Raw genomic sequence first — 15,472 nt, 5'->3', positions numbered from 1 at the left:
GTGAGGATGCAGAATTCACACGCAGAGCTAGCAGTGGATACATTTCAAAGGCAGAAATCTGAGCTCGTGCTATGAGATGGGGGCGGGGCTGCCTAGGTCTCCTTCACATGAAGGCTGCACAGGAGGACACAGAGCACAGAGCAGCCTCACTGAGATCCGTGCATCCGAGGATGAGAGCTGCCGAGAGCTGGGCGGAGTATTCAAATCAGCCGGGCAGAGCAACCGGCTAAAAACCTCTGGGGAGAACTATGCCTCAACCAACAGATATAGGCCAACATGATAACAAATAATATATATAATAAAACATTTATAACATTTATTGAAAAAAAACTACAGCTAGAAATAGCAATACTAAACAAACATGGTGAACAGGTTAAGCAGGAACACTAGCATTGTAAACTCAAGATACCATGATGCAAACATCTGGAAAGACAATCATATTATACACAAGTAATTATTATAAAACACAAGTACTCAAAATCATACCCAATTTAATTAATTAGCCATTAATATGGCACTAATGCAACATAGACATTTATGCAGTTACAGGTCAGGAGCTTCAGTTAGTATCCACTCAAACACCAGAATGTGTAAAAATGTGATTTCAATGATTTTGACTGTGGCATGAATGTTATTGATCTGAATCGAGACAATTTAATGTGTTTTCAGTCTGTAACCACATGGAGTGGACATTAGTCTGCATCCTTGTATTTTGCAGCTGTGGTTGGGGGATTCTACTCCATTGTGTAGCTGCTGCCTTAGGAGAATAGTTGTTAAATATATACTCAAGTAAGCCTAAGAGTTACGCAGAATAGTGTGAAAAACAAAAAAATATCAAGAAAGTGACAGTCCTTTGGATGGGAACACCAGGTCGACGAGAAAGAGGTTCAGGATAACAAAATAGCTATGGTAATTCAGATAACCATTCTTTGCAACTGCAAAAGCATTTCAGAATACACAATCTTTCAGACCTATGTCTGGTTTACCTCCTGCCAGCCTAGACCAGAAAGATGGAGCTGCAGAGGCTCAACTAAACTAGTTTGAAATTTAGTTTAAACAAAATGTAGCCACCTCTAAAATCTATTTCTGCTGAGGCACATGGATATCAGGGGGGTCATCAGATCAGAACTAAATTACTGTGTAATGCTATCATGTCAACATGGACCAAAATCTCAATGTAATGTTTTGGGAATTTGAATTCATGTCACTAAGAATTGAGGATGAAGCATTTTCTAGTGTTATACAATTATAGCCAATAAATTAGAAAGGAAATATGGAGTGGTCCACAGGAGATACATTTATTTATACTGGAGGAGAAGCAGGGTCTTCTAGGCATTACCAGGCTACAATTTACAATTAAAAACTTAAACTAGGAAACTGGGTTTATATGTTCACGCCACTCTTGTGTGACCTTTTTACAGCTAACTTGTTTTACAATACTGCCAAATTGGTTGATAGATACACCTGTTACATCAAAAAGTGAGAAAAGTAATCTGTAAATAAGACCAAAAAATTCTCAATACAAATCAGTATTTCATTTTAGAAAGTTAGAATTTAGTATCAGCTTTCTGTAAAGATTTTACAGACTGTATTTAAAGTATACTTGGGAGGGAAAACTTTTAGAGGACTGCTTTCTTTACAACTTTTTCTTTGAAATGTTTTTTTTTTCAAATGTTATTTATTAGCGCCAAAATAACTTGGGTTTGCTTTTGAGTGTACCTGTTTGACTGTGGTACAAATAATGAAGTGATAAGATTTTACATATTGGGTGTAAAATACCACCAATATTCAGTATTTGTAAATGTATTTATTTTCCTAAATTATAACATTTTAGACAGTGACAAATTTTTAAAAAGTTGATTTTAAAAAACATATTTCTAATCCTTTAATCCCCCCTAGCATTCTAATTCTGTCCGTATTTCCGCGCAAAAAGTGTTATATATTTTTTATGAACAAATATAGAATGTTATAAATTACTCATTTATATAATTCTCTTTCAACCAGAACAGTTTCTGTGCCCAAAATTTTTTGGAAAAGAAGTCAAAATACTAATCTCTGTCAAGGAGGTATATCCTTATACTACAATTTATTTCAGAATAAAAGTAAATGGATGAGACTGCAAATTTTTTCTATATGGGTGCAGGACTTACAGTGTTCTTTTTCGCTCTCAATGGAAAACTGCAATTTGCTCTAGTTCTATGCTTCTAAATGTATTTCCCACTGGGAAAACTACCAAAAAATGTTCTTCTGTTGGCATAGAACGCCACATAGGCTTTCTAAGTTCATGTCAGAATATTCTTCTCTTTGCTGGAGGAAATGTGGTGTGTTAGGCACCTATGTACTTATATTTTGGGAATGTAAAAATGTACGTAGCTTCTGGAATTCTATTTTTGTATTAATATCTATGGTAACAGGATGTCTGACCTGTCTGGCCACCTAAAATATCTGATGTAATGCAAAAGATCCATTCATATTACCATTATGAACGTGCATTAGAATACAGTAGATTTACTTACCACAAATTTTATGCTAATTGGAAATATTGGGAAAAATTTCTGCCTCCACCATGTAAATGAACACATAACAATATTGTGTACACTACCGACATTCTAACTGTTTTGCAGAATTGATATTTGTTTGAGATGCCATTGTATGATATGCTGTTTTTTTTTTCTTTTCTCTTTGTTTTTGTTGCTAAGGGTATTAGTTTGAAAATTATTTACATGTATTCCTAATCAAATATTAGGCATACTGACATATCCCACTGAAAGCAGCTGGTCTTAACACATGCAGACAGCTTTCTTTAGAAAACATGCACTGTGAAATGTGAGAGGAAAAAAATTTCTGTGGACTTACTGTTGCTATTTTAGTCCGGATAAGACACTCCCGTTCTACCATATATTCATAGCAGTTTTCAAACACCTTAATCATGTTGGCAATGTCATTACCTACGGAACCTACAATAAAGAACAATGTAGCTTAGAAGTGTGTAATCTTAGCTTCAAGAAACGTTGAAGAATGCTCCCAATTTGCAAATACTTAAGAAAACAATGATAAGACCTATAAAAAACAAATCTTAGTCACTAATATAGCTCCTGTTGAGGTTTTAACTGGACTCCCAGATAGCTGAACTATATATAGGGTTATTAAAAAAAATTTGTTGGTCCCTTGTTTTGTAGACAATACAACTGACTGTACTAGCATACTCCGTTGGATACTCATACGTAGTAGGGATACTTAGTTGACATCAAAGCTAACTTTGTATTACATGCCAATATAGCAATAGTTAATCCTGGAAAATACAAATCCATACTCCAAGCTCTGCATTTAAATGATTGCATACAAGAGATGGACATTAAGCCGTCTAAAGGGATTGGATATGCCCATTCCACAAACCGACTTCAGGTAGTTCCTTCAGCAACTGCTATCTGAAATTCTGCGTGTCACCAGCTCATCTAACATGGTCTTTTATGTTTTTACTGAAGGGCACAATATTAACAAATTTAAAACTAGTCTTCTTTGTGATCTTTATTATGAATTACTAGTACAAGCTGCTCTAAAGGTCATTGATGGCTTGATTTAAAGCTCATTTATTGGTTTTTAAGGCCATGTAAAGATTAAAAAAAAAAAAAAAAAAAGAATTTTTGTAGTCTGGGAACAGGAGCATTTCTGTAAAAGTCGATTTGCTCAACAGTTTATTCTCAGGATATGACCATTTAGCAAAATGGGGGACAAAAGCTCTTTCAGAATATTAAATGTTTCTAAATATTGTGTTTTTTGCATTTTCTAAATGTTTCTGTAATAATATAAAATTAGCATATTGGCTCCTACTGTGTGTTGGCATAATTAGCATTAAAAAGAAACAGAAGCTGCTCACTTGTCCATCCAGATTTTCTGCTTTTCATGTACACTGCTGTCATACTGTCAGTCCCCACGAAGCCAAGCTGCATATAGCTATGCTTTCTTTACCAAAATCATAAAAGAACAATGACTTTATTTCCATACCTCTTTTGGCCTTAGGAAATTTTTTCCTCAGTTTGTTTTTAAGAATATTCAGTTTTGGAATAATATCAGGAGTTGCTATGTAGAAGTCCACATGCACGTCATCATTGAGAATCTGCAAAAACAGCACCTATTTAGTTTTGGGTTTAGAAAACTGAAAAACCTAAATACAATTTATTAAGAATTTTTCTTTACAAAAATACTTTTTGTGAGGACACTTACAAAAACATTTGTTAAAATTATATTTTTAAAGCTGAATATGTATTATGATCTCTAATCGTTGTCTATGATTGCCTATACAACCAGGCTAATTATGTTAATGTGAACCTAAAACCAAATTAAAAAGTCTGCATGAATAAAATCCTGACATGTCACAATACACAGCAATGGTTTCAACAATCCTCGAAATCTCCTTTAAATACCACTGAAACTGTTAGAGACTAACTGAATCTGTTAGTCCTACTTGTGTAATATGGTAAGGGCGATTGTGAAAGTATGAACAGGATAAATGGCAACTGGTAAAGACACAGTGGGCTTTTTCATAATTGGTGTTGTTACTCTGATCGTATGGTTATAGTAGGACCCTGCTAGTATATCTCAGCTATGCACAAATGGTAGCAATAAATCTGGACTTAAAAATAATACCTCAGGGATAAGTTCAGCCCCTCCAACAACTGCAGCTCCATGATTTTTTGCAAGCTCAATTTCTTCTGCTTTCTGTAAGAGAGAAGAAAAAAAAATTAAATTCAAAACTCAATTCCTGACCAGCGTTTGTGCATCATCAAAGAGTTTCCTTTTATTTATCTGTAATTTACTGACAGAGAGAGAGGATGTAAGGAATTTACTTCATCAGATTCCACATTCCTCATACCTTTCTAATGCCAACATTCATTCAGCAACAAAATTACTTCCCATGCAGCAGCTGTGCTCTACTACAGTTACCAAACCACAGCATACCCAAACATGCCCACAGAGAGCAATCCGCATCTTTGAATTTTTGTTCACTGACTTCAAAGCAGAGTCAACACAAAAAGCATACATTTGTGTGATGCATGCCTCTCAGGATGGTGATGGGGATATCACAGCACAAGGAACAGATCTATAAATGCAAATAATATAAGTAGGAGGTGTAACAATCTGGTTAACAATTCTTCACATTTACAAACACACTCCATACTTTTTAAAAAACCGTAGCAGGGAACAAGGTAAACAAATTAATTGCTAACTCTAGTCCAGAAAACCTGCAAGTTGGAAAGTCCACTTCAATAGCTCCTTATTCCTACCTTGCAAACTTTTACAGAGCTCATATGTGGTGTTTCTGTCATCTGATGTCTGTGCTGTATAATTTCCTCTCTCTAATCTCTACGTCATCATCATGTTTAAAATCTGAATACTGGTTGTGAGAGGCATTTTTGTCAGGGTATTAGGAGTCACAGTTAACATTTTTGGTCTTCCCCATAGTGTAGTAAGTAACATGCATGCAAATAGGGGCTTTTACGGAAATGCATGCTTGTTCTGTACAGTAACAGCTAAACAAGTAGGCATCTGAGAATAAATTACATTGTGGCAGCACAGAAAGAACTTGGAAGGTATGAATGCATTCCCTACATGTGTCTCTTCTTGTATATTGAGACTGGAGTGCTTAGTTCTCCTAAAATTAGTTTTTTATATCAGGATAGATAGCAGTGGGTTGAATCAGCCAACTACTCAAAAGTATACAATCTCTATTCCTAACCATGTTCAAATATGAAAACACTGTTGTATTTATTTTACATGACAAGAATGAAGAAGTAGCATTGATATATCAGCTACTCCAAGTAGTTACTGGGTAATTAGAGAGATTCTGAGAACACTTACCATTCAAAATTTTTTTACACAAAATTAGATGTGTCAAGCTAAGTGGGGGTAAGAAAAATCATGCCCCTATTACTCTATATCTATACAACATAAATTATCAACCTAAATTAAATATAAGGCTGCTGAGATTGCGTGTAATTTTTATGAGTATTAGGAAGGGTAAGCATACAATACTGTTAAAAAAAATGTTGACGCATACAAGAAAACACCTTCTGTATTTAGTCAAAAGTTACATCTTTTCTACCACAATCCTCTAATCCTTAAACATGGACACAAGACACAACTTTCCTAAAGACGCAGTTTAGTAATGACTCTTATACATATGAAAATAATTAAGTGTAAGCATTCTCATTATTACCAAGCTAAACAAAATCTAAAAAAGGTTGATACTTTTATTTTATGCACAATTGTATGTTTCAGTACACCTACCTCTGTAAACACCAAGACTTTATTTAGTTTCTTCACAAATGGGAATGGAAAGTGAACGTAACCAACAAAGGGGTCCACTTTTCTCTAAATATAACAAAAGCAGATGTCAAGATTATCCATAATACAGTAATTAAATAAAGTAGTTATGCACTAAAAAAAAAAGTGTCTAGAATCTTGTTCATTAATACGAGGCAGATCAGGCTATCTGATTACCCAGCTTCTGTGTATATTCACTACTCCTGTTATTGAGTAGTCATGCAATGCTATATGAAGCAGACTTTTGCTCCTGCAGCTCAGTATAATCTATATTTACCACAATGCAGCAGATCAGGAAAAGCTGACACCATCACTTGCATTTTCAGAGCTTTCTGATTGGCCATGCAGTTTTAAAACACAGATTAGACGGAGATGCCAGAAGGTAAAGGTGCGTACACACTTCCAATTTTTATCGTTCCAATCGAACGACAAACGATCGATTGGGCAAAAAATCGTTCGTAAAAAAGTAACCAACGACGCCGACGAACGAGGAAAGTTGTTGGAAACGAACAACCGGACCGGCGGATCGAATTGGACGACGATCGTTGAACATCGTTCGGGTGTACGGTCGTTCGTTGATCGTCCATGTTCAGAGCATGCGTGATGAACGAACGTTCGTTCACTTTCCTGTCGTGCACATAGTTCCTCTATCGCTCAAACGATCGTATCTATTGTGTGTACAATATCTACGAACGATCGTGTCGTTATCTCTATGTGCAGGATCGGTGCGATACGATCGTTCGTAGATATCATGCAGGATCGTTCGTCGTTCGTTTTCCAACGATAATAATTGGAAGTGTGTACGTAGCTTAAGTCTGCTGCACATAACTTTTGTGTGATTTATCAGTGAGTGACTTATAAAAAAGATCCGGACAGGAGTTTCCCAGTAGAGACAAGAATAGGTCAGTGACACTGAAAGATAAAAAAGCACCTTCTTCAGCTGCTTTAACATGATTTTACAGCAATTAACTCTTCAATCTCTACTCAGGCTTCAGGGATTCCTGTCTAAAACAGACCATGCCACCAGTAAAGTGAAGGGTTAATGTTGCTGACACAAATGAGGGGATGGTTCTCCCACAGATCAGAAGTGAACACTGCTTCTGAGAAACCTTTACCTTCTGTTGCACAGTGTCACTGACAGGGGTTATCATTACAATCAGTATGGCAGTCATTTGCAGATTTTCAATCAGGGATTCTAAAAAGATGCTTAATTTAGGTGCGGCACTCCATATCACGGATACAAATGTAACCCTTGTCCCCTTTTAGGCTGAACACCATTGTTGTATATATTTATGCACATATACCCAGTACTGGTTTATAAACACATTGATTGTAATTTTTTTTTAACTAATTATCAAAACACAAATATGTAAATGTTGGGTTCTATAATGTAGTAAAAATTAAAAAAAAAAAAAAAACATTTTATAGGTCTGCAAAAACTAATTCCCTGTCAGCACAGGGAGAGGAGGATAACTTAACAGATAAGTTTGCCAAAAATGTGCAAGTATGCCGTTTTTACCTGCGCATTATAGCAAAAGCTTCCAGGTGTTAGGTGTGAGGGTTTCACATTAACCTTCACACCTAACCCACAGCGAAGCCTATATCTAACCCCTAATTCTACTCATCAGAATGAACCTAGCCTTGATCCTAAACTGTTCCATAACAGGGAGGGACAAATCCTAGTAGCAGAGCAGAGGTCTCTGGGCGGGCATTGCTGTGTAAAAAACAAAAAAAACAACAGCCCTTGTATATATGTTACACTGATCAACAAACATTTTGCCACACAGATTAAAGTAATTTTAGGTAATGTTTGATGCACAGATTCCAAATATGGTATTGGTTTTGCTATATTTGCTCAAGTTGAAATAATGACCTCAATAATACCTTCAGAGAAAACTAATGAAACATGAAAATTAAACTAGATATGCCTACTTAAAAAAATTAAATTGAAATTTGAAATATTTAATTTAAATTGAAATACTTAATGTCAATAGATTCTATATTCAGTATATTTACAAAATCAATCACAAAGAAGTCATTGAAAAACTCTGTATGATTCTCTTTTATGTTGATGATCAGGACAATCATGTTGAAGGCTCCAGCAGTAGTCTGCCATCATGTGTCTATCCCATCTGCCCTGATACCTTTCTTCCATCACCTTTATATCTTGATAGAACCTCTCCACTTGTTCCTCACTAAAAACGCCAAGGTTTTCTGGAAATTTTTGCAAATGGCTGTGTAGATAGTCTATCTTTATGCTCATTATAGCACTCAAATTATTAACGGTTAGGAGCAAGTTTTGCACCAGTTCTTCATAATTTTGTGCTTTATGGTTACCCAAGAAGTTTTTGAAATCAATGACTTTGCTGTGCCAGGCAGAAGCTTCAGTAGGAGTCATGTAACTTGTGAAATTTTAATCATTTATCAGTTTCCAAATCTGGGGTCCATCAAAGCTTTCTGCTTTTAATTTTTCAGTACTCAATCCAGGGATGAATCTACAAATGTATTTGAAGCATTCACCATCCTTGTTCAGAGCTCTAACACATTGCTTTATTAATCCCAACTTTATGTGTAGTGGTGGGAGAATATTTTTTTTCTTTGTCAACCATTGGCTGGTTAATGATGGTCGCTGAACCTTTTTTCATCTTTTCCCTTGAAGACCATGTCACTTTTTTCCAGTGATCCTGGTTTGCTCTACTATCCCACAAGCAGATGAAGCAAATGAGTACTTTGTGTATCCACTTTGCTGTGCAAGTAGGAAGTTTACCGTTTTTATATCAACACATATGGACCACTAGTGTTCATGATAGCAAAGCTTTTGAAAGACCATTTTGATATTTTCATATTCTTCTGTGTTGAGTGACCAATTTGTTGTGGTTATTTGTTAAGTGACCAATTGGAATTGATGGATAGCAGTTTCCATTATGCAGTAAAACAAATTTCAAACTTTGAGTAGAACTGTCTATGAAAAGCCACCAGTCTTCTGCTCGGTATTCTGATACTCCCATATGGGCTAGTAGTCCAGGGATGTTACAACAGTACACAAAGTCTCCATCTTTACTGAAAAATGTATATGAGTGTCACCTCTCTTGTCCAATAAAGCTTTATTTTAACTTCCGATCTCAGACAGTTCTTTTCTTTTAGCCTGGATGCTAAAGTTGAGATGCTTGTTTTGATAGACTTAAGTCACATATTAAATCATTGAGCTCTTCTTGGGAGAACTGCTGGTTTGATGAATCACTTCCTTCATATTCACTTCCACTCCTAACCTTTAGGTATAGATATGCTAATAATATGCTGTGTTAACATTTGTTGTTGGTAAAATCATCAATTCCAATTTCTGTATCACTAGATAGAAGAACTAGAGCCAATTCAAATAAACTAGTATCATTTCTGCATTTAGCAGACCTGAAATACTGTAAATATATTAAAAAATCCTTGGCAAGTGGAAAAAAAAATTGTTTTGTTGAGCTGTGTTTTTTTATCTTGCATTTAGGTAGTGGGTTGAATAGACTACTGACTTCCAAACACTGCCAGTATTAACTTCTCAGAAAGCAGGGCATTTTTCAATGTATTGCACCACAAACATTTGTAATTGCCCATTACTGAAATGCTTTCATTTATTTAATAGACAAGCAGAAGAAGGTCTGTGGATGGAAGGCAACAAAACCACCCAGTTACAGCTGCAAAACTATCCAAATAGCGCAAAAAGCTACAGCGGACAAAAAAAAAAGAAAACATTGAAGACCATTGGTCAGTCTTATTGATCTTGGTTCTGCTAGCAGTGTCAGAGTTTGGTTATTTTGGTTAAAGAAAATGAATCTGTGGATTTGTCTTGGTTCAACAGTTTAGGCTGGTGCGAGAGGTAACGTGGTGGAGACTAGGATAGTACTTGAGGACTGTTGTTGATCACATGGGATTCCTAATGGGTACTGTAGATCAAGGGTCGGCAAACTCCGGCCTTTCGGTCAGATATGGCCTAGCCGGTAGTTCTTTCCGGCCTAAAGCCGGCCGGCAACCCGTGGCTCTGGAGCCGCCGTCTTGCAGTTGCTCCCCTATTTACCTCGGCCAGCATTAATACTTCTGCCGCTGCAGTAAATAGGGAAAACTCCCCGAAGGTAAATGCCTCTCCTCCGCAATGCATACGGAGGAGAGGGATTTCACTTCGGGGGGCATTCCCTGGTGGTGGGTAGAGCCATTAGGGTGGGTCCGGCCTAGTGTGCTCTCGCCCACCCAATAGTGGTCATAAAATTTTGCCGACCCCTGCTGTAGATGAACCAAATACAAAGGCCACTAAATGTGTGTGCATATATTACATTCATTTCATATACATAAGCCCTTGAATTATTCAACCCACCAACATCCATCTACCTGTGTATATTGGTCCTTTAACCTAAACCACCTGTTGCGACTAGCACTTCAGAAGCTTCATTTTTTTGCCTATGGCCAGTTTTCTTAAAGCACAGTATTTACCTTTTTTTCCAGCTTCATGTCCAGTTTGAGCTGAAGATGTACTTCTTGGTCTGGGCTGGTAAAATCTAACCTCTGGAAGGTTTTTAGCATTTCTACCGCTGTTTCTGGCTGAATAATTGGCTTGGAATAGTAACGAGCAACATAAACATCATCAACAGGTTTCCAGGCCGTTAAACCAAAAGGCTTGTTACGGCTTGTGTCTTTTCTTTTCTCCTCTAGCTCCTCCATTGTTATAATTCTTGCCTTTGGTTTTTCTTCTTTCTTCAAGTTTTTGGGATGTCTGATAAAATGAAAACAGTTGAAAACACTGAAATATGTGCAAAATATGTAAAGTATATGAAATATGTAACAATAAAACATGTGAAGCCAAAGTACTCGTTAGCCATTCAGCATTCATATCTGTTAAGCGATACATTCTATTAAGCGAAATCAAATATCCTTCGTACTAAACAGGCAGTGAAAGAAAGTGATCAAAGTCCTTGTCTATGTGGATAATAGAATACTTTCTTTATATACACTACAAATACACTGTATTGGTAGTGCTGATAGAGAACAACTTTACCATTACTGGAAAAAAAAAATCACCCTCCCTATCACCCTAATCTGATTTTGACCTCTATCTTGATGATTACTTGAATTTTTCCAAGGATCTAAACCTTTATTGTTAGTTTACCAAAGAGTAGGAAATAGCTAGTCAGTGCCAGTTTTTTTTTTTTTATTTTAACAGAGATTTCACTAGCTGTAAGAGAGACACATCAAATATTAGGTCTTCAAAAAAAATTTTTTGGCATTGCATACAATAACATTCCCTCGCAGTGGTGGTGGTCTTCACCGAGGTTTTCAGCATTTTGCCTGAACTCTTTTGAACGCTGGATAGCAGTGCATCTACATAATAGATGCATGGTTCAAATTTAGGTTAGGGAGAGGAATGACTAGGTTTTAAATGACAAAAATCTTCATTATCAACTCAAATGTAAAAAGTACTTAAACCTATAAAAAGTAGGAAAAAAATAAACAGACTGCGCCCATGTTGTTTTAATTTTTTCTCCTAATTAATTCTTTAAAAATAACACACCATCGGTGTATTTATGTCTTTTATCACCGTTTTTGAATTTTAGAAGTGGCGGTCACATTTTGTCCATGCCTCAAATTCCCCTGTTTGACTTCTTTTGAAGATACCCTACACCAGGGGTGCCCAACAGGTGGATTGCTATCTACCGGTAGATCGCAAAGGCAACGCGAGTAGATGGCGGAGCCCTACCTTTCAAAATAAACTTTACCGCGCACAGTAGTTATTAGGTCCAAGTTTTTGTTGTTGGTAGATCATTTTAACTTGGTCATTTTAAAAGTGGCTTGCAAGCCAAAAAAGTGTGGACACCCCTGCTCATACACAGTATATTATGCGTTTTTTTTTTTTTTTCTTACTTACTTAACTTTGCCAGAAAACATTTTGATGATCATATAGTCCTCTTCATTTCTGCCCCAAGCTAGGTGATCCCCAGTGAAAAAGAATGCAGCACTAATGCTTTTATTTACTTTTTATTATTTATATACTATTTACAATGTGAACTTATTGGGCCTATGGAGAGACCCCCCCAAAAAAGCAGGGTCATGACAACCTACACTACAGTTTGGTGTAAGTTTTGTTATTCAGCATTATTCAACCCTGAAGACAAGAGACATTTTAAAGGAAAAAGTGCTAATTGCAGGGGACAGATCCAGACTAAAGGAAAGTATTGGAGCCCTAGCTGAATTTTTCCACCTGCTATTACATCAGATATAACTGTTGCGTTTAGGAGTTGTTCCTCCAGTGCTGTCTCAATACATTTTACCTAATTCTTCTTAAAGTCTGCATTGTATAATTATAGTCATGCGAATCAGGCAACTAAAAGTGCTTACATACTCACATACATAAGGTTTTATGGTCAATACATTTAGCACTTGGCTAAAAATTATTATTGGATATTATCAGAATCATTCATAAAAATATTGCTGCTCTGCAAGATAATATTACACACTGTGATCGTGGGTAAAATTTGTAGATGTGTTTTAGTAGAGTTGTTAATTAAACTCCTTTTTTTGTAGCTCAGGGTGAATTATCCATACCAAAAGAGGTAACACCGAGCAACACTCGGGGTGGAATTGCCAGGGAGTTTAAAAGTCCTATCTTGTTACCATGTTCCAGCGGCGTCCTCCAGCGATGGCCGGTATCTTCTTCCCCTGGCAATGCTGGCCGGCAACTGCATCCCCAGCGTGTGAATGTTGGGGATGCGAGGCCAGGGGAAGCAGATGCTGGCTGGGCATTTGCTGTGTGGCTGGGGGGTGGGATCATGCAGCTGGGAGGCGAGACCAGGCAGGAAATTTAAAATACTAAAGTATATTTTATATTAAAAATACCTAATATTCATATTGCCAGGAAAGTTAAAAGGGATCTAAATACACAGCCTTTACATTAAAAAATAATAAAGGTCAACAAGCACACAATTGTACATAAGTAACATTTTATCTTTAAAAACACACACACACACACTGGAGGGCAGCAGGGAAACTACAAAGTCAGCTTCCTGCCTATAGGAAAAATCTATGTCCCACAAGTTCCTGCATAGGGTTTGGGTGGTCACACTTGTAGTCTCAGCTCTCTAGAGCACAAAGGGATGGCTACAAATGATGACATTCTGATTAAAACCAGCAATGCAGCCACAGACATTAGGAATAAGCAATTCTCTCACAATTTTGGAACAGAAGGGGAAGGGCTTCACCCTTTTTTAAAGGGTGTTAAAGGAAAAAAAAGGTAGTTTTTACTTTGCATAAAAGGTTTGTCTATCCTTTTATGTAAAGTAAAAATTTTGATGATAGGCCTGCTTTTAGTGCCCCCCCCCCCCCCCCATTCTGTTTTTCATGAACTTTAACTTACTTTATTTTATTTATTTTTTTACAAACCCCTGCCCTTTTTATCTTTATTTCTGCAATTTTTTTCAGTTCTTTAAATGTAAATGAACCAGTGCACGATCTTATCCATGAACAGAGATCAGCTCTCTTTTGCTTTTAATTGGAGGACCTTAGAAATCAGGACAATCAAGTGCAGAATTCACTGGGTGAGGTAAGTATATTGTTGAAAGGCTTTCACCAAGAAATATAAAATGAAAAGATTGTTTAAAGCAAGTTCCACTAAAGGTGACTAAGGTGAATATCCAGTACAATAAACACCCAAACATAATAATTCCCAATACTTACATTTTAACACCTGCTGGTATTGCATAGAATCTTACAGCTGGCCAGTTTCTGTTAGAACATGGGGATGATAGGATGACAAAACTTGTCTGCTTCACAAAATGCCTTTGACAGCCATTGATGACTGAAAAATAAAACATATTAGAGCAATGAGGATTTCTGTGTGCAGCACCATATAACATTTATTTACATACTAGTATGACAACCAATGTAGTGTGAGCGGGAAAATATTGCCTCTTCCAATTATTGTTACATTGGCACTATTCAGATGTGACAGACATCTTGATAAGCAGAGAAAAAAGTAAACCGATACAACAGGGAGGAAAAGAAAAAGAAAGGAAATGTGATCCCCTGAGATTATATATATATATATATATATATATATATATACACACACACAAAAACCCACATTTGAATGCAATGCATAAAATGCACATCATACAATATATAAAAGACATGTAGCTAATATGATAAGAATCCAGTCATTGGCCCATGGGAATTAAGTCATTGACCCATGGGACTACAAGCAGAGTCCTGCATGTCAGCCCCCATGTCTCTCCCTTATTATAATAAGGGATTATCCCTTAACAAGATAATATAGGGGTAGCATGGTGGAGGTGTATGTTACATGTATGTGCTGCAGCTGGGAGGTCATTGTAATGCCGCCAAGGGGTAACATGTCGCTCCAGAGATGCTCACTGACCTGTACGCAAGCAGTACATGGAGGCAGCCATGACCTAGAGGAGGAGAGGGTCTGACAGAGGAAGAGGAGTGACAGAATCATGACAGGAAGAGGCTGAACCCGGACCAAGAACACAAACACTCGGGGGTGACGCTGTACAAGCCGCCGTGCGGAAACACAGCGGAAGTTACGTCACTGTGTAGCGTATGTGCAGGAAGGTATCATAGAGAGCGGCTGGTGTATCCGAGACTGGCAGAGCCCGGGGGCTACAGTGTGGGCACAGTAATAATAGTGTGACCTTTATTGTATTATCTGCAGTGCAAATTATCACCGAGAGACCCCTACTGTGTCATATATGGAAGAGACATTAAAGCTTTCAAATATTTGTCTCAGGGTGTCAGGCTTTAGAACTGGTCCTCTGTACAGAAAAATCTACATATTTCATGTTGGTATGAATCTGATGTTTGGGCTTTAGCAGGAATAAGGTTTTGCAATGGAAAGTTTAAGGCAGGGCTTTTATTGCAGAAGGGACAGACTATGTTTATTGTACTATAAAACATATCCCCGGGTTACATACAAGATAGGGACTGTAGGTTTGTTCTTAAGTTGAATTTGTATTTAGGACAGATGTTTACCTCAACATATAAGGCAGCATGGTGTCGGTTACCGTATAAAGTCCTCACTGTGAGTTAAAGCGTACCTAAACTCAGAAATTTCAGTGTACATAAAAAGGTAGACAACCCTTTTATGTAAAGTAAAAAT

General features: G+C 36.9%; 1 protein-coding gene across 1 annotated transcript in view; it reads right to left on the bottom strand.

Annotated features, from left to right (window-relative positions):
* The window catches only part of MRPL1 (mitochondrial ribosomal protein L1), a 22,324-nt gene extending 7,454 nt beyond the window's left edge, over positions 1-14,870 (bottom strand). The window contains exons 1-7 of the mRNA XM_072405385.1: positions 14,732-14,870; positions 14,032-14,152; positions 10,798-11,077; positions 6,289-6,372; positions 4,648-4,719; positions 4,006-4,117; positions 2,857-2,957 (exon numbers count right to left, since the gene is read on the bottom strand). Of these exons, the coding sequence (XP_072261486.1) occupies positions 2,857-2,957; positions 4,006-4,117; positions 4,648-4,719; positions 6,289-6,372; positions 10,798-11,077; positions 14,032-14,152; positions 14,732-14,762 (801 nt within the window). The 5' untranslated portion in view covers positions 14,763-14,870. The remainder of the gene's footprint in view (positions 1-2,856; positions 2,958-4,005; positions 4,118-4,647; positions 4,720-6,288; positions 6,373-10,797; positions 11,078-14,031; positions 14,153-14,731) is intronic.
* Positions 14,871-15,472: the final 602 nt, after the last annotated feature.

This window comes from Pyxicephalus adspersus, chromosome 3 (assembly GCF_032062135.1).
Source record: "Pyxicephalus adspersus chromosome 3, UCB_Pads_2.0, whole genome shotgun sequence".
Taxonomy (NCBI): Eukaryota; Metazoa; Chordata; class Amphibia; order Anura; family Pyxicephalidae; genus Pyxicephalus; species Pyxicephalus adspersus.
This window is presented reverse-complemented; position numbering and strand designations above follow the sequence as displayed.